General features: G+C 34.3%; 2 protein-coding genes across 5 annotated transcripts; one reads left to right on the top strand and one right to left on the bottom strand.

Moving 5' to 3' along the window:
* Window positions 1-2,383: 2,383 nt before the first annotated feature.
* LOC131644571 (protein REVEILLE 8-like) lies at window positions 2,384-5,185 on the bottom strand. 4 transcript variants are annotated; one of them, XM_058915113.1, is made up of 8 exons: window positions 4,815-5,184; window positions 4,662-4,719; window positions 4,460-4,583; window positions 3,982-4,059; window positions 3,762-3,881; window positions 3,406-3,515; window positions 3,058-3,117; window positions 2,384-2,899 (listed from the first exon to the last, which is right to left on the bottom strand). In XM_058915113.1, the coding sequence occupies exons 1-8, from the start codon at window positions 4,970-4,972 to the stop codon at window positions 2,798-2,800; spliced, it is 810 nt and encodes a 269-aa protein (XP_058771096.1). In that variant the 5' UTR covers window positions 4,973-5,184; the 3' UTR covers window positions 2,384-2,797. The 4 variants fall into 4 exon arrangements, with proteins under 4 accessions (XP_058771096.1, XP_058771095.1, XP_058771094.1 ...); XM_058915112.1 differs by having other exon boundaries at window positions 3,982-4,122; window positions 4,815-5,179; XM_058915111.1 differs by having other exon boundaries at window positions 2,384-2,896; window positions 3,982-4,122; window positions 4,460-4,719; window positions 4,815-5,185.
* A 552-nt stretch (window positions 5,186-5,737) lies between these two features.
* Window positions 5,738-9,896, top strand: LOC131658587 (uncharacterized). Its single transcript, XM_058927868.1, has 6 exons — window positions 5,738-5,983; window positions 6,115-6,154; window positions 6,235-8,370; window positions 8,518-8,576; window positions 8,715-9,137; window positions 9,220-9,896. Exons 3-6 carry the CDS (start codon window positions 6,238-6,240, stop codon window positions 9,791-9,793), a joined length of 3,189 nt encoding a protein of 1,062 aa, XP_058783851.1. The 5' UTR covers window positions 5,738-5,983; window positions 6,115-6,154; window positions 6,235-6,237; the 3' UTR covers window positions 9,794-9,896.
* The last annotated feature ends 13,542 nt before the right edge of the window (window positions 9,897-23,438 follow it).

The raw sequence follows: 23,438 nt of genomic DNA, 5'->3' as shown, positions 1-23,438 counted from the left end.
GGAAAATAGATCATATGGATGAGAATTAAATAGCTAGAGGTAAAGAAAGACCTAGAAAAACTATAAGATAAATTATTAAGAAAGATCTTGAGATTAACTATTTGAGTAGAAACATGATCCTAAATAGAACATTATGGTAGAAGTTAATATATGTAGTCATAACACTTAGTGGGATAAAGTTTGGTTATTGTTGTTGTTGTTGTTGGCATGTTAGTTTTCTTGAATGACAATATGGGTATTTTTATCTACAAAGCATCTACACAATTAGTCGTCTTTGGTGGCATCCATAATCTTGATAAAGTGGCTCTCCTCTTTGAATCATGTAGGTTGGATAATGATAGAAACTCGAATTTTAGTTAAATAACTTTGTAGTATTTATTGCAAATGGTCAACCTCGAAACTCTTATAATGGTGGACGAAACAAAAAATGTAAACTTGAGTTCTATGAACTCTTAAACCTTAACAAAAGTGCTCATAAACCAAAGAATAACTCTCCTATCAAACTTTCTACACGACTTCACTGTCTCATTCTTTCTCTCTTTTATAACACTAAATCTCTTAAAATCAGAGAATATCCTCCTAATTGTACCAGGCTTTTAACTATTGTAAGTGTGTGACTTGGGCCCAATGATTAAGCCCTCAAATCCATTAGGCCATAGTGTCATATCAAACACTTTTATCGTGAGTAAACAAATGTGTTGATGCTTTTAGCCAATATTAATTGAAAATTGGATTCTTCAAAAAAATTATTATAAGACTTTTTTTACTTTTATTAATCATCTTTTGTGATATGCCTAGAGTCTTTACTCTCTTCATATTTTGATTTATGTAATCCTCATTTCCTTCCTTAATTTCCCAATAAAACAGAATTAACACCACTTCACCATTTAAAACATAAAATCAAATAAATAATTGTTCTGGACTAGACCGAGCAGGGCTATAAATACCCTTTTTCACTAGAGGGTCAGGTATTTCTTTCATACCCACTTTGGTACTAGCGCTCCGTTTGCTCGTTCTCTTACTTTGACATCGGAGTACCTTGCAGATACACTCCCCTCCATTCTCAAAAGTCCAACAAGTTGCAGGCTAAGACAATCCATTCTAATCAGGTGCGATCAATACTCTTATACTTTTTTACAAAAATTGAGATTCTCTCTTTTTAATGAAAACAAACCTACTTTTTTTATGAAGAGAATCATCTCACCCAAATAAAAGTGTCTTAACATGTAAGTATATGCTTGATTTGACTTTTGGAAAAGTCAGAAGCAATTCTAAAGTCTAGAATTGATTCTCAAATGATTTTAAGATGTTTGGTTCTTTTAAAGTAAAAATGATTTAGCCTCAAATATTAAGTGTGTGTTTGGAAACATGGTGGGCCACCGCCACCTCACGTTTCACACCATCTCATCGTGATTTTTAGAAGCTCCTATTGGTAGCTTTTGCAAAACGTGCTTCCATACCATGATTTCTCTAAAATTCCAAACATAGGCTAATTCTACTTGAAGCTACCACTGATAGCTTTTGAATTTAAGCGTGGCTTTTACACTAAAATTTATTTTCAACTCACTTATACATAGTTATATCTAAACATAAATTATTTTAAATACTCACTTATACATAGTTATATCTAAACATAAATTATTTTAAATCTAACTCACTTTTAATTAGAATCATATCTACAAAACCAATTTACTGAGAATCAATTCTCCTCACCTCAGAACCAACCATACACTAAATAAAACCCACTTAATAGTCGTAAGTAATAGTTGTAAGGACATGTGCAGAAGTTTGAGTTCAAATATGATAGTCTCCACTTTTAGGTTTAACCACTAGACCATTCGGTCGAAAAAGTGTGACTTTTTACACATGACATGTTTGGAAACAAAAAGACATCGCCAATGAACAATCTTCTTTTATTGATTGTGTGATACATACATAACCATTAAAAATATATCATAATACAAAGTATAAACCTACGAAAAATACTTGCATGAACACAAACATAACACGTGACTTTACAAACAACCAATCATAAATTTTTATTAATTAAAAAACAAAAATATTTTTTTTCTCTCTCCTACTTAATCACAACCACCCCATGAATCCAATTAAAAAAGAAGTTAAATTTTAAATAAATTTAAAAATCTCTCTTATTGTTCCTAACACTAGTGATTTATGTTCGTATCCATGCAAGTTTTTCTCTAAACCTACACGTCTACTAGGCAATATGTGATCAAGATTTGGAAAAGGCCACAGTCATGCAATGTAAGATGTCTGATTAACATCACATGGTCTTGATTTAAACTTGTTATTTTTAGAGTTATAACTTATAAATATCTGCTGTTTCAAATTATCATATGATTATCATATCAAAATCTAAAGGTTAATAGAATCTTGACTGTGTAATTGCGTGAAGACAACACACAGTGACAGTAGCATATTTAAATTCGGCAATACATGTAATGAATCTACACATTTAGAGCAATACCCCAATTATTATGATCCCAAGTAGGTAATGTAAACTACCATAACCACTAACTTATTAACATTTCCCTATAAGTTGAAAAATATGCTCTGTGCTCTTTAGCTTTCTAACATATACTACCCTGACTGTGGTTACAAAGGACAACAGTTGCATTCACTGGCTTTACAAACCTAGGTCTTCCATCTATGTTTGAACAATCTAACTGTAGAACTGTTATTACAATAAAAACAAAATATGAAAGCAAAAAAGAAAACTACATATGAGAGCAGAGGAAAAAAACACAGACCAAGTCAACAAATTGGTAGTTGTGGTTTACGTGGTTTGACATGATACATCATTTGTCTGCTTCTTCGCATCAGTAACTCCTACTGCGACATTATTATTATTCACATCGTATGTTGACATTGCCTTCTTCTGATCAGCAAATCAATACAGATAAACCAGTCAAATCTCATATGTTTTAGTGTGTACGATTTCCGAAATAGTAAAATTGATTTGAGTTTCAACCAGTAACGAGTGCATTGCTATCATTTCTCATATTATTAATTATAATAACAGATATTGAAACTTACAATGGGATCAAAAGTAGGGCTAGACAAGTTGACAGTGAGGTTTCTCATTAACAACAAAACCTGCACAAAAACACCATATAATATATATTTACACAAGTTAGTAAAGTGAGAATTACAAAAGTATATAGTTTGTATCTATACAAAAATGAAAAATAGCTATTAACTCATTAGTCATTTTTTTGACTCATTTTGCTTTTTGTTCTGTCTCATAGGGTCGATTTTTTATCAAATGAATCAATACATATTTGATTATATAGCTAAGTGTCATATCAGTAGTTACTTCTGTTAGAATATGTTATGAGTTATGATATTATATGATACTAAGTTTCATTCATGTAATCAACTCACAGTTTCAAAATTTATAGGATCCATTTCTTTCAGCTTCTGCACATGACCGTTTGTATCCGGATCAAAAACACTTCCAATGAAACCATAAACTTCAGCAAAGTCCGGCAAACCTGTGAAATATCACCAAAATGACAGATAAAACATCAGTAACAATAAATTCAATCTCAAAATGAATCCAGAACAAAAACCAACCTATCATAAGATCATATTCTGCCTAAAGGATTTCAGATATTGTATATTCTGCCTCATCACATACAATATATTACAGATTAATGAGTAGTACTATGCACAGAACATTCTATATGCGACTATTGCTTCACAATTTAAAAACTTCTGGATCTATTGCAAAAATTTACCATGAACCGCAGGATTTTGATTCCCTTGCATTGGCATCTGAGAAGCAGTGAGCCTTGTATTAGAGTCCTCAACACCACTAACACCACTGTTGCTTATCCCCTTTGATCCAGTAATATCAGCTGAATCAATAATAAAATCGTATAACATAATTAGTAGCAAGTTCCTTTGAGTATTGACAGCAAAATTCAAACAAACAAAAACAAAAAGAAATATGCATGCCTTCATTTCCATGAAGATTATTGAGTTCATCCTGACAAGTATTCATCAACATGGAAGTTTCATCCCATGTGACATACCCTGCAGGTAAAAGGTTATTTGAAGAAGATCCATAAGCAATGGATGCTGGTAGTGGCACCAAAACTGGTAAATAACACAAAAAGTAGCAACAGTTAGGGATACATGAAATCTTGTGTTTTAAACTATAACGCACGGACACCGGAAACATGATGCTGACACCAACACGTCGACATCAGTAATAATTTGAAAAAAATGAAAAAATTAGACTTAATCACAAGTGTCGGTGTCGATTTCAAACACCAACACGAACACAAACACGCATTTTCCCAGAGGTATCGGTGCTTCAGAAGGTTCAAAATTATCATAAATGTTATTTTGGCACATATACTAACTTGACCACAAAATTTAACAACAATTTGGACAAAATAAATAACCTAGCTCCAAAAAATGAGAACCTAACCATTTTTGGTGGCCTTTTGAGGGTATGGATGAATAGCTTTCCGCTTAGGACGAGGAGGAGGAACATGAGCTAGTGTTCCATTTTTCTGAACCTTTAAAAAGTACTTTTGAGCATGGCTTCGAATCTGAAATAAATTATTAAAGTAAGTGAATAGAATAATAATTAAAGACACATAAAAGAAATGGATTGAATAATGAATTACCTGAATAACAGTTTTAGAACCTACAAAATCTTCAATCTTCTTCCAATCCCTATCAAAACTGAAGAAAAAAAAAAGTGAAAGACATGATGAGTAATAATTATTGAACATAAAAACGAAAAGGTAGAGAGATAAGAGTTAGAGAGAGAGACAAACAGTTGAAGAGCTTCTATGAACTTATCATGTTCTTCATCCGACCAGCTTTCTCTGGACTTAGTAATAGTATAAGGCTTTCTAACCTTCTTGCCACCAGAAACATCGTTACTAGTTGGTGTTGGTGGTGTTGATGACATTGAGTGAGAATTGGAGTTCATGGTTATGGATTGTGTGGTAGAGAAAGAGAAAAAGAAAGAGTAAGAGAAAGAGAAGAGATGAAGAGTTGGGTGTGGAACATGTGCGATGGATGGGTGGATGGAGGTTCTAAGTTGGATTCATTGATTCATCGGTCCCATCAGAATCACTTCATTCGGGAGGAAACAGTGCCCACAGACGGAATAATGTTGTCCTTGAGTTTCTTACACCACACAAATGTTTCCCGCTTCATTGTAACCACTCATATTACGAATTAAATTTAATAAATAATAATAAAAATAATTATATTTATATTAAAGGTAAACTAAATTTGCAAGATAAGTCTCAATATTGTTAGGTAGGCCAACTTTTGAATAAAAAGTGGTAAGCCAACTGGATTTATATTTCTCCAACAAAATTGTTTATCCAAAAAAATAAAAGGGAGAAAAAGCAAAAAAAAAAAATAATTATAATAAAATAAAACAATAATATACAATTAGTTTTGTTAACTTTTAAAACAACATTTATCATTGATTGATTTAAGAATTTTAATTACTTCTAGCCCTCAATTAATTAAGTTAATATTTGATGTCATTTTACCATAAAAAATATATAATTATTTAATAATTAATAATAATCAATAATAAAAAAATATTTAACTATTATATCTTTAAATCTAGGCTTAATACATCCTTTGGTCCCTTAGTTTAATTATAGGTTTCAGTTCAGTCCCTGATGTAATAAACGTTACGTTGTGGTCCCTTATTTGTACTTCCGTTAAAGCATGTGGTCCTTTCTGTTAAGTTTTATGATTTTCTGTTAGTTTTAGCCTTGTTGGCAGTCCAGCTGGGCATCAATAGCTGACATGGATTTATGATTAAAAAATGAAGGAACATTTCTGACGTTCCATATTTCTTTCTCATCTATCATATTCACTTTAAGTTTTCTCCCATAACCCCCTTTCGTTCACTAGGGTTCGTGAATGATTCATCTTCATACATAGTTCATTCCCAGCTTCATCTTCGTGCAGTAAGGTACCATCTATCATTCCCAGCTTCATCTTCGTGAATGTTATGAGTACTGATTTCTTACATTTTCCTTCATATCTCCTACTGGAACTTCGTTCATCTATCATACTGATGGTTCTTTCGTCTTCATTTGTTAGGGTTTGTGGAACAAGAAGACATTCTACAATCTGAGATAAGGTATGAATGATGTTTTGCATTTATAGTTTTGTTACGTTACCTGTTTTTCTCATTTAGGGTTTTACATAAACCGTGTTTAGGTAATGGATACTCGTTTTGAATGCATTGTTCATCACGGGGGTTTTTTTTCTGAGTTCACGAAATTAGGGTACGATGGGTTAGAGGAAATCTGGCAAGTGGATCCTGACTTTTGGAGTTATTTCGAAGTACTAGACGCGTTAAATGAGTTAGGTTATCCAGACATAGATAGTCTCTGGTATCATGATGAAATGGAGAGTAATAGCATTGTTGAGTTGACAGATGACATAGGAACTAGGAGGATGCATGTAATAGCTGAGTTGACTGGGGAAGTCCATTTATATGTTTTGCATCCTGTGCAAGAACCAGATATTATTGAGGGTATTGGTGGAGTTGAAACTAATGTAACAAACACAATGGATACAGGAGAGATAAATGCTGATAGTTTAGGAGACATGGAGAATGTAGTGGGGACCACTGAAGATTCACTTAATATAGAAGCTGAAGTTGAAGGTACAAACACAGATATGGAATATGGAGACAAGGGGACCACAGATGTGGAACAAGTTGGTGGGACCATGGAATCAGGACATAGTGATATTGCCAAAGAAGCAGTAGCAGTTGAGGGACTAAACTGTAACATGGAAAATACTGAGGGACTAAACTGTGATCTGAACTTAGAGAAGGAAGTTGAATCTGAACTGATTTTTGAAGAAGAGTTACCAGGTGGTGATGTTGAGGGGACCAAAGATACTGATGGACTGACTTGTGACAAAGATGTTGAACTTGATCTAAACTTTGAGAAGGAGGTTGAATCTGAACTGAACTTTGAAGAGGAGTTACAAGGTGGTGATGTTGAGGGGACCAAAGATACTGATGGATTGAAAAGTGGTAGTGAAGATAGTGCAGTAGGAATTAACTTTGAAGATTCTGATAATGATGTGGTGATGACTGAAGCAGTGGCAGTTGATGATGCTGAAATATCTGAGGATGGGACAAAAAAAGGTAAGGGAAAAGGGAAGAGTAAAGGAAAAGTTAAAGCTAAGAGGAAGGGGAAGGGGAAGGGGAAGGGGAAGGTAAAAGGGAAGGGGAAGGGGAAGGGGAAGGGGAAAGTAAAAGGGAAGGGGAAGATTGGAAGACCTAGTAAGAAGAAAGTTAGTGAGAGTGCCACATCTGGGGAAAAAAGCCTTTTAGTTGATGATGATGAGGTAGATGAAGAAGAAATACCTGTAAATTTGAAGGGTTTGAGTGATGTTGAGACTGACAACAGTGAAGTAGGATTTGATGAATATTTTAGTGAGGATGATTGTGTGACAAAGACTCTATTTCAAACCTTCAAAATGCCTAAAACTATGGAGGATTATAAGTGGGAGTTAGGAACATACTTTGCAACTAACCAAGACTTCAAGGATGCCATAAGGTCATATGCCATACACAATGGTAGGGACATGAAGTTCAAGAAAAATGATAAAAAAAGGATGAGAGTGATATGTAAAAAAGGGTGTCCATGGGAGGCATATTGTGCCAAAATTCAGGATGAGGAAACATGGCAGCTTAGGAAGATTGTTGACAAACATACTTGTAGTAGGGATTTCAAAGTAAATTTGTTAAACTCAAAATGGCTGAGTAGTAAGATACAGAAAAATGTTAGAGAGAATCCTAATTTAAGGCTAGCTGACATTATGGAAAAAACTCAACAGAAATGGAATGTGGGAATCAATAGAACTCTTGCATACAGGGCCAAGACAAAGGCAATTGACATTGTTGATGGCTCATTTAGAGAACAATATAAAAGGATACATGACTATGCACATGAACTTCTAAGGGCCAATCCTGGTTCAACAGTCAAAGTAACCAGTCAACCTTTCCAAGGTGAAGAAGAAAGCATTGAGAATCCTCAAATTCAACTGAGTCCCCATTTTCAGAGAATGTACATTTGTTTTAAGGCATGCAAGGACAGCTTCTTTAAGTGCAGGCCTATAATAGGATTGGATGGGTGCTTCTTGAAGGGTTATTATGGTGGACAGATTCTTGCTGCAATTGGGAGGGATCCCAATGATCAGATGATGCCTATTGCTTATGCTGTAGTGGAGGAAGAAACCAAAGATTCATGGAGTTGGTTCCTTGAGTTGCTGATAGCTGATCTTGGTGGGGAAAGGATTTGCAAAACTTACACTTTCATAAGTGATCAACAAAAGGTACTCTTCTGTATAATATGTATAATTTGTATATTTCTATAAGGGACTGATGTATAATTTGTATATTTCCATAAGGGACTGATGTATAATTTGTATATTTCCATAAGGGACTGATGTATAATTTGTATAATTTGTATATTTTCTTAGGGACTATTACCAGCCCTAGAAGAACTATTGCCTCAAGTGGATCAGAGGTTCTGTGTCAGGTAGGATTCAATACATATAATGTTCTGTGTATTAATTTGCATTCTTATTGTTCTATATATTCATTTGCATTTACATTCTTATGTTGGTATGTGTCTGGTATGTTCTGATGTCTCATTTACAATGGTATGTTTTGGTAGGCATTTGTATAGCAATTTTAGAAAGAAATTCCCCGGTGCCAAACTCAAGGAATTGATGTGGAAAGCTGCTACAGCTAGTTATACTAATGCATTTGAAAGGGCTATGCTGGAGATGAAGGGTGTCAATGAGAATGCCTTCAAGCATTTGATAAAGCTGCCAGCTAGATATTGGAGCAAGGCATTCTTCAAGCCATATCCTCTTTGTGATGCCTTGGTAAACAACATGTCAGAGGCTTTCAACTCTGTGTTTGTGACTTCTAGGGCCAAACCTATAATTACCATGCTTGAAGAAATCAGAGTATATCTCATGCAAAGGTGGGAGTCAAATAGAGAGAAAATTGCCAAGTTTGAAGGAGATATTTTGCCCAATATCAAGAAAAAAATTACAAAGGAATCTGGAAGAACAAACTATTGGATTGTGAGGTATTTGAAAAATCCTTATGTGTGTTTTGTAGTGTAGCAATTCTGAGATATTTATTATAGCTATTGTTTGTTGCTCTTACAGGCGTGCAGGTGAGTTTGACTATGAAGTGAGGCACATCTCAAACAATGGAGAAAAGTATGTGGTGAATTTGTCCACCAAGCTGTGTTCTTGCAGGTTATGGATGCTAACAGGTTTACCTTGTTGTCATGCCATGAGTTGTATGAAATCACAACAACTTGATATTGAAGATTTTGTGCCTGACTGTTACAAAAAATCTACTTATGAGGCATGTTATGCAAGTGTTATTTTTCCTGTCAATGGAGAAAATCTGTGGGAGAAGAAGGACTATGCTGAATTGCAACCACCACCTATCAAGAGGCAGCCAGGAAGGCCAAAGAAGAAGAGAACTAGAGACCCATCTGAAAACATAAGGAATGAGACTCAACTCAAAAGAGCAAACTTTGGCATTAAGTGCAGTAGGTGCCACATGATGGGGCACAACAAATCAACATGCAAACTGCCACCACCAAGCCAGTCTGCTCAACCTGAAACTACTCAGCCTGAGCCAATTCAGCATGGACCTAGCCAGCCTGAAGCTACTCAACCTGAAGCTACTCAGCAAGATTCAACCCAGTCTGAAGCAATTCTGAATTAGGCTTTTATGCCCTTATGTATTTTGTGTATTATCTAGGCTGAACAAAAACCTAGGCTCCATGTCATTTTGTATGTTTCTGTCATCGAGCAAGTACTTAGGCTTTCATGCCATTTTGTTATGTTTGTGTCATTGAACTACTTATTATGTTTGTGTCAACAGAACACATAGCTTTTATAATGCAAAGTGTTTTATGCTACTCCTTATGTCAATATTTACATATAGCCATCAATCTACAACTATACATATAGTCATCAATCTATAAGTATACATATTGTTACAATATCAATGCAAGTATACATATAAGTAAAATCATAATCTGCAACCATTTTTACAATATCAGTATATAACATATAACAGATGGTTAAATAACACTCAATATTGCTAGAAATCAATTCATTCAACCAACATAAAACTTACATACTTTCACAAGATTTGTTACACCTCTATTTCAAATACATAGTTACAAAGACTAAATTAAACCCTAGACTAATAACAGCAAAAACTATTGCATTCTTCAACAATCCTCTCATGCTCAGAACTTCATTCTTCAACTTTAAAATCTTCTTCCTTTGCCTTTCAATCTTTAAATCCCTTCCATCAACAACCTCATCACCAACCCACTTGAAAAAATTGCATCCCTTCTCCATATGATTCCTGTAATTCCTGCAGCCCCAAAACTTTTTCCCTACATTAACACTGTTTAGATCTGTAACCGTGCGCATCACACACTCTTCTTGGCACCAACAATCAATCCTTTTGCTTCTTAGCACAACAGACCCAAATGACCCACAACTCTGGGTGTTTGATTTTGAGTAGTGACTGGAGTTCGTAGACATCTTCACACGCTCGATTTGCTGGTCACTGAAGAAACAAAGAAGAACAAGAGATGAAGGTGATGAATGTAGAAGGAGAGGAGGCACGGGTTTGCCCTAAAACGTGAAAATGGATTCAGATAATTGCAACCATGATAATACGATAATATAATGCACTATGCTGAGTCAGAAATTAAAAAAAAATCCTTGTTGGCATGCCAGGTCAGCAAATTTAACGTTTTCAGACTGAAAGTAACGGAATGGATCAACATTCATAACGGAAGTTTCCTTAAGGGACTAACATGTAACGTTTTTTACATAGGGGACCAAAGTGAAAACATAAACTAAGTTATGGGACTTCAGGACTAAATAAGCCTTAAATCTAGCATAGTTAATTACATTATTAAATACTTTTTAATTTCTACATATATTAAATAAGAAATCACGTTTTTACGCATTATTACAATTTAACTTTTTTTCTCAAAGTAGCTCTTCTTCGTCCTTTTTATTTTCGATGTAAGACTATTATTTTTAATAGTTTTTATTTTAATATCTATTTATTCTTTTTATTACTTTCAAAGCTCATTAATTATTTTGCTTCCATCTTCTTTCAAACAACTTATTTTTGAATCTCAACTAGTACATTTTTCTTTCTTTTTTTATAGTAAAATATTTAACAAAGTAAGGAAATTCTAGAAGGTCTGAATTAACTCCATAATTGATTATGTTACCGTCATGATCAATTATGACCTAGTAAGTTAGGAAAGGTTTGCCATATCAAAAGCTTAATTTATTACTAAGGTCTCCATAATATATTATCAAAAGAGACTGTCTCATAATCGATTAGACAAGTGTCATAATTGATTATAGGTCAAATTTGGCTATATACTCAATTATAGAAACTTCAAAATCGGTTATACTTTAGTTTAAAATATTTTGGTCCAATTCAAAATTGTTTAAGAAATCAACGAAGTTTAAAAAAAGAATATTGTGTGTGTCTCTGTGTGTGCGTGCACGCGTGTACGTGTATGTTTATCTTTTATAGATATTGTTGGTGTTGTTCATGAAATAGTAGATGTGCAATCAAATTATGGAGGGAAAAATTTGTCGTATATGTCAATTAACATGAATGATTTGAAGCATTATTTTTAACATATTTCTTATAAATATTTATATTGTGATACATGTTTTTAACTTGATTTTGAACATTTAAATAAGGGTAATATGATTAATTGTATTTTTGGGAAAGCTGTGGATATGTTATTGAATTACTACAACTAAAACAAAAGTTATGTATCAGTAGTATTTTTTCACACACACAATGATTAAGGATACACAAGGTCTTTTAATTTTGTTGTCAATTTAAATTCTAAATATTTATACAATTATTTGAAATTTATGTATTATTACTAATGTTGATAACAACTTGTCAACATTTTCTAATGGATGGAATGTGTATTGGTATATTTGTGAATGACTCACTAGGGACAATGTGGGAGGCAAGTGATGCACCACCTCGCGCCACAACACCTTATTGATCGCTTGTATTTTAGATCGATCTCCCGTTTATTAGATATGATGCCTCTTCCTCAAATATATCACCCACTTCAGAGATAACTCACTCGAGGCAAAAAAAACATGGGAAATGACGTGTCATTGATCCACAATAGTATGGATGAAGAAAATTAACCATGATTTCTTGAATAATAGGGGATTAACTATTCACTCTCACGTTCTTTGAAAAGTGGTTGTTACTTCTTAGGCCCTTGGGATCCTGACCCAAAAGCTCCTATAAATACATCAACCTAGAGGTTGAGAGAGACGGTTTCATATTCACACAAATACTAGATACACTGAACTTCTCACCTCCTTACGTGAGCTAGTTATAAGTCCAACAACAAACCCTAAAGCCTCTTACAATCATTAATCAATAGGAATTATCATGTACTTTACTTTTAGCAAGTATAGTTGGCATCCACCGTAGGGCCCTTGTAAAACTGACATGGGCCACTATTAAAACATTCATTCAGATTACTGTCCTCACTTTCATCCTCTTTATCCATCACAATGAACAAAGAGACAACAACTTCGGTCAACGGGGAATAGGACGACGAGGAAAGCGCCATGGCAGAGATGTATGCTACCATGGATGACCTTTGTCTCCATAACCAAACTCTGGAGGATAATGTCCTCCATATCAAGCAGTGTCAGTATGAGGTCGACCCTACAGAAGAGGTGGAGATACTAGAACCTCAGCCTTTCCCATATGAGATATAGGAGACGCCCGTTCCAAAATCACATAAATGGAAAACATTAGAGCTTTTGATTTCTAGAAATGAAAACTCCTATATAAAACCTTAAGATATTTGGCCCTTAGGTTGTATATAGACCTACATCAAATTTGCATCACTAACTACCATTACTTGGTGAAGAAACTAGTCCACCAGTTTGAAGCAAGCAAGCATAGAAAGATGGTCGCCACAAACCTTTTAACATACGTCAAGGCCTTTCTGAATCTCTGGGGGAGTATCTCACCCACTTCAATGAGGGGACCATCAAGGTCATCCACCCATATCAAGAAATTTTTGTGGGAGCACTTCAAAATGGTCGTAGGGTGGGACACTTTAATGAATCCCTTGCCTAGAGACTCGCGTCTTCTTTGGATGAGGTGGTGACACGCAAAATGTTATATAAAGGGCAAGGAAAGTAATGCTAAAAGAAGTTTATATACGAAAAGAGGATACCTCTAATACTAGAAACTCTTATTAGTCGTGAAGAATCATTACACTTCGCCCATCAAGGACAAGACATTGTTTAAGCAGAATGGAAAATCTATAAAGAACTTCACTCCCTAAGCACTCACCGTGAGTAGATATGGAAAGAAGTCATCCATAAGCAAAGCATCCCACAATCATCAGCTCGAAAGTCAAATGTCATGGGGCTTGAGCCTGGAAGTTGGTGCAAGTTCCACAAAGTCAAGGGGCACCATATGGAGGATTATTATCAACTTAAGGAGATCGAGTGTTTGATACAAGAGGGTCACCTAAAGAAATATGTCAAGGGCAACCCCCCCCTAAAGGCCATGTGGATCAAACTTTCATGGGAGAGATGCCTTAGGGAGTATTGGGTCTAATAAGAGAAAGGAAGCAAATAAGGGAGGCGACGACAAAGTTGTACACCATGCTCTTAATACCATCACAAGAAGATTTATCAGGGGAGGATAGGCCAATTTACCCCATAGAAGATATGTTATCCAAACCTTAACCATTGAAGGTTCACACGTCATCTTTGAGGCGGGTGAGCTAGAAGCCCCAGAAGTATAGATTGATTTTTCTAAGAGGGGTGGTGCATGCATTCAATCACATAACGATGATCCCATGGTCGTCATCATGAGATGTGATGATTAAGAGATTAAGAGGATATTGATTGATTAAGTAATCTCTACATACATCCTTTATTACGATGCTTTTGGGAGGCTTTTCCTAGACTTAGATGATCTCACAGCCTTCCAATGATCATTAGTGGGATTTTAGCTCAAGTAAGTACAAGTGAAGAGTTATATAACATTGAAGACCACCTTTGGAGTAGAAGAAAACATTGGGCAAATTATGGTAAGATTCACTTTCAACCAACTAGGACCAGCTTTGTCTACATTATATTTGAGCATGAAGTACCCACTCTGAAATGAGTGAGTCATGGTCATCTAGAGGGATCAGAAGACTGCTAGGAAATAATATGTAGAAAGTCTTAAGATGAAAAAGGTTATGACATTGGGCGTGAACGTCGTAAGCGTGAAGTTAGGGGTCAAGCTATTAAAGGAATTTGATGAAGATGGAGACTTGATAGCTTAACTCTAGGAAAGTATGAAGGCATATTAAAATATTTTTGTTTAAGTTGTTAATTGTTTAAGCCTCAAGCCATCTTTAGTGTAGTTTCATTTACTTTTTTAGCTTATTTAGGAAAGTGACAATCCATGTCATTTCTAAGATTAAATTCATGACATTCTTTGTTGGTATGGGGCACTTTTTTCCCTTGAGTTGCCAATATAGCACATAGTGTTTTAATGAGGACCCTCGCTTTATTATATGAAATGGTAATATGGCACATATTATTGATTTATTTGAAGGGAAATGAGGAGAAAAAGATATTGTTGGATCCTCATACATAAATTCTTACTTCCCTTTGAGGCAATTACACATGTTGGATCCTTATGAAGGAATCTTTTTCGCCTCTTGAGGCGATTACACAGTGCTGGATATTAATGTAGAAATCATTGCCGCTCCTAGGCAATGTTAGCATCCTCGAGCAATAATACTTGTTATCCACCTAGATATCAAGGCCAAAACTTGGTAGAAGGATATCCCTAAATTGTTCACACAGAGACAATGATAATAAAAGCATAACATAAACACAAATAACGCCCTTGAGGGCAACATTCATTATTACATAAAGAGCTCTAGAGGCCTAGTTAAAGAAACCCACCAATGGTGCAATTACATCTTAAGGGGCCAAAAGGAAATAAGAAAAAGCCTTTAGCTCACTGACCCTTATCTGGAACATGGGTTTCCTTTGAAGCATCACTTTGGGGGGTCACCTCTGGATTAGCTTTATCCACTCATACAAATTAGTGGTCGCCAAAGGAGTGAAGAAAGAGGCAGAAGTCCTAATATTCACCACAACCCAGATACCTTGAGCATTTGCAAGGCTATATAACATATTCAACTTGCTTATTTTATCCATGCTATCTGCAAACGTAATCACGCATGTGAAAAAATGCATGAGGATTTTGCCCTCCCCAAAGATTGTCCTCCTCTCATGTTGGCTAACTGCACTCAAGATAACACGAGTATCAATTTTCCTTTTCCTTGCATCGGTAGAAGCCACCTCACTAGGGTCGAACCTGACCTCATTGCCAAATCCTCAAAATTGGAATTGAATTTCCTCCTTCATAGTCACCTCGTCTAGAGAAAGAGAAATTGGCTTGGTACAATAGGAGTGAGAAGTCTGATTAAAATGAAGCTTGGACTAATACTTCAGATACAAAATATGACATAAGTGAAGAGAATAGGCATATGGGTGGCATAAAAAAAGAGTAAGTTGTGAGAGTAAGGGGTTTCACCAATAAAAATGTCACTATTTGCCCCGTTTCAGAGTAAAGGGGTCAAACCAATGGTTGACTAGATAATGATAAACAAGTGTCATACCCCAAAATTTGCCCTCATATATTCAAAAGAAAAAGAAGTTAGCTTATTTCGAATAAGTAACCCAGCCCAGCTGGTAAGAATTTGAATACGAGGCAGGTAAGTACGAGGTCCTGAGTTCAGTAATATTACTGAATTTATAATTTTACTTTTAGAATAGCTTTACTATTATCATTTACATCTTATTATTATTAGATTAGATTTACACTATAATTATTTAATCATTAGTATTAATTTTGTTTTTTATGTTATTATTAGATTAGGAGTAGTATTATTATTAACTATTATTATATTATTAAAAAAATCAAAAAAAAAAAAAAGAAGAGGATGATGTCACGTTTTAGGTAGAAGAGTTTTTTTAGTTTTTATTTTTTAGTATTATTATTATTATTTAAAAATACATAATAAAAATCTAAACACTCCAACCAAACCGTATGATCTCTCTCCATCATTATCATCCCAAAATCAAAACCAATCTTTTTCAAATCTTCCCCATCATATTGTAAGTTGCATCGGATCGAATCTTTTTCGGTTATGAATTATTCATTTTCCATTCAATCTTTCCTAATTGTATCAATCAAAAATTCAATGCTTTCACCCTAATTTCACACTATAAATAGCAAACGAATTTTACAAAGAAGGAGGAGGATTGCAGGCAAAAAAAATTGGCAAAAAAAAACTCGGTCCAGACGTGAAAAATCGTGGAAAAAGGGGAGACGAGAGATCGAATTCTTGAACAATTGAAGCCATTCTAAGGATTCAGAAGGAATTTTCGACACTCTCTGAAGCAGATACAAGCATCGCAGGCGTCTAAGGTATCTTGTATCGTCATCCTCACGTTTACGGTTTACTCGTCTTTTCGAATTTTTGATTACGGTGATTCATGAAGCATAAACTGTTTTTGATTACATGGTTGTGTTTATATCAATGCATATGATGTTTCTGGATTGGTTATGTGAAGTTTAAATGCAGGAAACACAAGTTGCCATTGTTAGGTTTGAAAGCTTTTAAATTGGGGCTTTGCAAACCGGACAAAATTAGACAAAACTAGGACCATAGCCATTATTAGGAGGCGAATCCGATTCGTTCTATGTATTTATCTTGGATTTATAGCATGTATTGTGGATTTTCAAAGATTGCAGGTTTGTAGCCACATACAAAAAGCGTGGCCTAAAGCTTGAGCTTCTGAAGAAAAAGCAGCGGGGAAGAAGAAGGCCAAGCGCATGTTTTTTTTTTATTCTTAATATCCGTTTTTTTGTGTTTATCTTAACATTGTTTGCGTTATCTTGCAAGTCAACAACGTAGCGCAGTTGGTAGAAACTTTCGCTGGTCATCCATAGGACCTGGGTTCGAACCCAGGTGGAGACAAGATTTTTTCATGAATTATTTGTTAACGGATCTAGTGTTTTCCCTTGGTGCATATGCATGGTGCGAACTCTCTCATCATCAGTTGGATCTTTCTTTGATCTCAATCTAAAGGCCATGACGGCACCCCCACCATAGTCCTTCCAGGCTCAGCAGCACCAGATTCCAGCTAAGTATTTCTAAATTTTTTTATTTTTTATTTTAATTACATAATCCTTTCTTCTTATATTTATATATATATACCTTTTTTTATTTGTTTTTATTTTCATAAAATTATATTCTCTAAAAAACTCTTTTTATATAATAATAACATTTTATTTTATTTTATTTATTTCTTTAATATATTTGTTTATTTATATTTATTTATTTATATACTTCATTTATTTATTTTAATATCTTTAATATATTATATTTATTTTATTTTAATTCATAAAAATCATAAAAAATGTTTTTTGCTTGATCTTATTTTCTTCTTTCGATTTAATTAATTAGGTTGCAAAACCAATAATTAATTAAATCAATTGTGTTGCTTTATTCAATTTACGCCCGAATCAGGGTTTACGAGAATTAGCCCTACACTAAAAAAAACATTTGTCTGTATTCTTTTCAGAGTTTATTATCAGACATCTTCCGATCACGCGCCACGTTAAATGCGAAGCTAAGTTCTAAACTCTTTTACTTAAATATTTATTTACCTTTTATTTAATCAGGGTTTAGTGCCCTTGTTAATGGAACTTCTCCTACACTTACTTCTTCTTTTTTTTTTTTTTCTTTTGCCAACCCTCTAATGATCAGAGTCAATGCTTAATACTCGAGGCAAACCTTTGCCCATCAACCTTCATCAATCGAAGCTAAGTACTCTTTTCTATTCTAAATATTTGTTTATTTGATTTTATTCTATTTGATTTATTAAATTAGGGTTAACCCTAATTGACCTAGGAACCGTTAATGCACTCACCCCTGTTTTCTGTTTATTTCTCCCTTTTCCAATTTTCAGGGTTTGCCAACCGCCAAAGCACGAATAGTCGGTAACCCTAAACTCAATCTTTTTTATTCTTTCTGTTTTTAATTATTACTTATGTCAAACCCGCTGGTTTCATCTTCCCTTCCCCCCGCTGGTTTCATTTTCCCCGTCCCCGTATTTGCTTTAATTATATTTGTTTATCAATTGTTGTGGTTAGTAACTTTAGGGAGTGCAACCCATAATTAAATTAGCATCACTTAAATTTACAAGATAATATAACTGAATACAATCGCGTGATTGGTGCACACACACACACTTTTGAGGTAACCTCTCTGTTGCCTTGTTGCCTGTTGCCTTGTTGCCTGTTGCCTTGTGTTTTTTGCAGAATAAGCCAAGTCCCTCGAATACGAGGATACCTCAGCCATGTTGCCTCGATAAAAAGGTCACGACCCTAAATGATGTTGCCTTCGATACACAAATGACCTCGACCCTCGGAAGTTGCCTACGGAAAAAGGCTGAGGTATCTTCTGGCTGCCTACGAAATGGCTTATTCTGATCCTTGCCTTAGACTACCTGCCCTTCTATGGCATGGGACAGTCTTATGGCAAAGGATGCTTCGATGACCCTTCTACCTCCAAACGAAAGGCTTCCTGCCTTCTTATGGCAAGGATTGACCCTTTCATTCTGAAAGGCTAAAAAGAGACCTATCATCTGAGTTTAAGGTAATTGCCCCTAATTGCCTTGCCATGCTCTATTTTCTATATTCTTTCTCAAAATTCTTCAAAAGCTGGCTACGCTCATTTTACGAGCTAAAGTCCATTTTTTCCTCTTTCATCTACATTTTCTGAAAAAACGAGCAAGCAAAGCAATTAAGAGCCCATGGAAAACCATGGATGCAAAGGGTGCCTTACACCTTCCCTTTGCATAAATTACCCCCCGAACTTAGATTTCTTAAAAGGTTTTTTTCTGTTTCTTTTAGCCTTTCCGAATTTGTTTGGATAAAATAAAAGTCGGTGGCGGCTCTTGCTTAACCGCGACATTTCGATTATTAAAAAGTCAGTTCACCGTATTACAACAAGCCCTTAATTACGAAAGTTATCCAAGGAAGTAAGCCCCAGATGGAAAAGATCAAAGAATAAATCAAGAGATAGATTCCAGGACTTGTTCTCGACTCGTAGTTGGAAAACCCTTATGTATGCCCATGACCCCAAATGAAACTGTGAAGGAGAAAATTTTAAATGTTTTCGAACAACCACCTCAAATTCAGAAAATGACAAAAAACTCCTATTCTAGTAAATAGAAATTCATAAAATGGGACAATTCAATCATATAAAGAGCTATGTATCATCTTCTTCTTTGACATTAGAAGAACTAAGCACTCTAAAGGATCACCAACCATGACGTTAACATCACTTAGGGAGACCTCAGTTCTTAGGGTCGGGGAAATGCCTACTACCTTTGCATCTACCCATTCATACTTCGATGCAACCAAATGAATTCGAAGATTCAAATGAGCCAACACATTAGTGTCGTTGGGCTCACAACCATCAGTCCATAATTGAAGCCAGGTGTAATCTCTAGTATGTTCCCTCCTTTGCAAATTGGCTCGTACATCCTCTTCTGACAAAATGTGATAGGGCATATGGACCTCGACGTGACTTATTACTCCGCTAACATTTGATATAAGAGTGTCTAACAACTCAGAAGAAAAAGTTTCTTCCCCCGAGGAATTCCCAAATACCCTTTTTGACCCAAAATCCTCATATAGGGTTACACTTTCCAAACCTATGTGATCATTACTAAGAGAAGAAATATGAGGGTTTGGGGATGTTCCTATTGTAAAGGCATATGAGGTCTCAACTTTTGAATCACTCGTTAGATCAACAATATTACCGTTCATCTTGACTAGAAAATGGGAAATGCATAATGTTAAGCTTGAGTTAGAAAGCTACCTAGTTATGAGAGATGAATGAAGCAGTAAGAATTTAAGAAAGGAAAAAACTTTGAGGAAAGCATTAAAATTTCTTTTAGTGATATTCTCGTAAAAGAAGAAATGAAGACGTCTTTCGGAAAAGTAACTGTAAGATTAAAAGCCAAAGGTTGCAAAAAAACTTCTAAATACTTAACTCGCCCTATTTATAAGAAACAATAACTAAAAAAAAATCAAACCAACTATAAAATAAAATTCCAAGATCAACGACTAGATTTCCACTCATGGATACACACCAACCCGAGTGCAGTCAAATACACTTTAAACTGTGCCATACCCTAGTTTGTCACGTCAATAAACGTGTTAGAAAAGGGTGACAAAACATTTCAACGATGGAACCACATTAAATTTGTATTTCCCCCTTTATGTCTTTTTTAAAACTTATCCCAAGTACTTCAATTCCATTTTTTATCTGATCACGTTATTAAGTCCTATCAACAATACTTAAGGCTTCCCCGGACTCCTCTGGTGCCCGACAAAGCCTTGGGGCAATTGTTATGGACCGACCAAAGGCCTAATTGACCAAGGTAGAATCCATCTTCAATCCATTATACTCAACAAAAAGTATAAAAATAACTCACACACTAAGAGTGATGCATATTTTTTTATATCCATTTTTTTCACTACACTCGTATTAAATCTTGGAATGACTTGGCGTTGGAGTGCTAACCGTGCAGGTCCACCCCGCTCCACTATAAATGAGATTGAAGTCACCGTTCAAGATCACCAATTATTCAACTATCTTCATTTTTTGTTCCTAAGTGGAGCTAGAGCATTCATTTCTAGTCCCTGTAAAGAATACATTCTATATTTAAACATTTTGTTGTTATTCTTACTTTATTCCTATTTTAATTATGTTTTAAATATATTTTTGGTAAAATGGAGTTTTTGTTTGAATTTCAAATTTAGGAGTTTGGTTTCAATGTATTTTAAGTAGACCATGATGTGCAATGTTGTGCCTTCTATATCTAAAAGATGAAATTGAGTGTTAATGAGCATTATCATTCAATTGTGATTGATGATGATAAAATATGGATTGGTTATATGATAATTTAATTAGCAAGTGTACTAATTATGATCGTCTCCATGAGGATTGCGTTATTTTAACAAGGTTATTAATGTGCTTTTAAAAGGAAATATTAAGGGAGATTTTTGATTATTTTGTAAAAGTAGTTTATGCGAAAAAAATGGGTAGAAAAAAGATATTAAGAAAGCGATCAAGTTTTGTTTTAAGCCCACTGATTGTCATTGTTGGTAACTACGTCTATTTTCTCGAAGTGATATTATATAATTATGATAATTTTACACTGCCGTTATACCCAACTCCTTGGTGTATAACTCACTCATCTTAACGAAAAATCCCTGATTCCTTAGATGAATTCAAAGTAAAACTAGGTAAAACATTCGTTAATTTATTTATCACAAACTTATAACGATCTATTCCTAAATTAATTACTAAGTTTGAACAATTATCTTAAATCTGATTCACAATGTTAGGGTCAGTAATCCTTATGGTTCTAAGTTCAATTCATATGCTCGCCAACACATAAAAAGCATTATGATAAAATATAATTGAATAAAATTAGAATATCAAATAGATTAAATAGTAAAAAGCCAACTGCATAGTCCAACAAATCCAATAAGCTTTGTCTAGCAAAACCTAATCAAGAATAAATTAGCTACTCATAGTTATACAAATAAATATCATGAGTTTAAATGAACAATTCATGAGAATAAATAAATACATAGGTCTTCAATGGTTGAAAACTCCACTTCCAAGCTATACAATTGCCTTGTAATCCTCTATTCACTACTATGGAAAATACCTTTTGTAACACAATATTACAACGACCTCGTGTTAACCATGGTAATAACTTGTTTTTTGGCATTTTTTTGTATTTACTAAAAGATAATTCACTCCAGTCATAGTTAAAAACCATAGTGAAACATACCAGGAGTTACATGGTTCAAATCACAGCTCCAATAATTTTCCATTTATCGTCACAAAATGAGATTGTTCTTATATATCACCATGGTTCTTTTAGCCAACCATGGTGTAAAGTTCAATTATTTCATCATGGTTCGTCTTATAAATTATGGTGAAAGGTGATACTTTTTTATATAAAAGCAAAATTATCTCTCACTCAGTATATAACAGTCGTTTCTCTCAAAAGAAAACCCTAACATATTTCACTTTTCTCTCTCAAAACAAAACCCTAGCATATATGTCACCCATCTCACATGTATTTAAACCCCAAACTTGTGCAACGATTTCATCTTCTTCAAATTTATGGCTACCTTAAGGTTTTTCTTCACCAAACTTATGCAGAGATTTCGACTTGTTTATGTTTCTGTTTATGTTTTTGTTTTGGTTCATCTTCACAAATCTCATATCTTGTATTTCTCATAATGTTTTGACTTGTTTATGTTTATGTTAAGTTTTTAGCTCGTTTTGACTTGTAGATACAGATGGATGGGTTAATAAAAAATTAACGAGGATGAAGCTATAGTGAGCGCATCAATCTTGTGTGACCATTGCAAGCTTATCAATTAACACATGTTTGTCGCTTTCACTTCAACTTCATCCTCGTTTCCTTTCATTTTAGATTCCATTATGGGACATGTACGTTTTTGACACATTTTATGAGTTGATATTGTTGTTGATACAAAAAAAAGTTTTATGTTGTTTAAGGTTTGTTATTGATGAATGTTGTTGTTAATATTTGTTTTAGATGAGTTTATTATATCTTATGTGGTTTTCTTGTTTTTCTAACACCTTACTGAATATATAACTTTTCGGGTTGCATTAGAAAATTATAATATGATAAATAAAGTTATATTAGAAAAAAAGTTACACGTTTAATTCTAGACAATAATTCTTCAGACTATTATCTAAATTTCATTCTTTCATCATTAGAACTTAATTTAATGCTTCTAGTTCTTCAACCTCCCTTTCCTTCACCTCTAATTTAGTTTGCAAAATAAACTAGAGGTGAAGGAATGAGGTTGAAGAACTAGAAGCATTAAAATAAGTTCCAATGATTAAAGAGTGAAATGCAGATAAGGAGCTGAAGAATCCTTATTTAGCATTGAACGTGTGACTTGTTTTTTCTAATATAAATTTATTTAATATATTATAATGTTCTTGTTGTGAAAAACGATACCAATAACAAAGTATAATAGGGAATTAGAGAGGAGAAGAAGAACACAAGAATTGGTTATAACTGCTATTCTTTTACTTTCTCTTAGAAAACAAGATTACAAGTTTACAAGAATAACAAATAACCTCTCTCACCCTAAATTAGGATTTGCA

This window comes from Vicia villosa, linkage group LG1 (genome assembly GCF_029867415.1).
Source record: "Vicia villosa cultivar HV-30 ecotype Madison, WI linkage group LG1, Vvil1.0, whole genome shotgun sequence".
Classification (NCBI taxonomy): Eukaryota; Viridiplantae; Streptophyta; class Magnoliopsida; order Fabales; family Fabaceae; genus Vicia; species Vicia villosa.
Note: the sequence above shows the minus strand (reverse complement) of the source record. Positions and strands in the feature narration are given on the sequence as shown.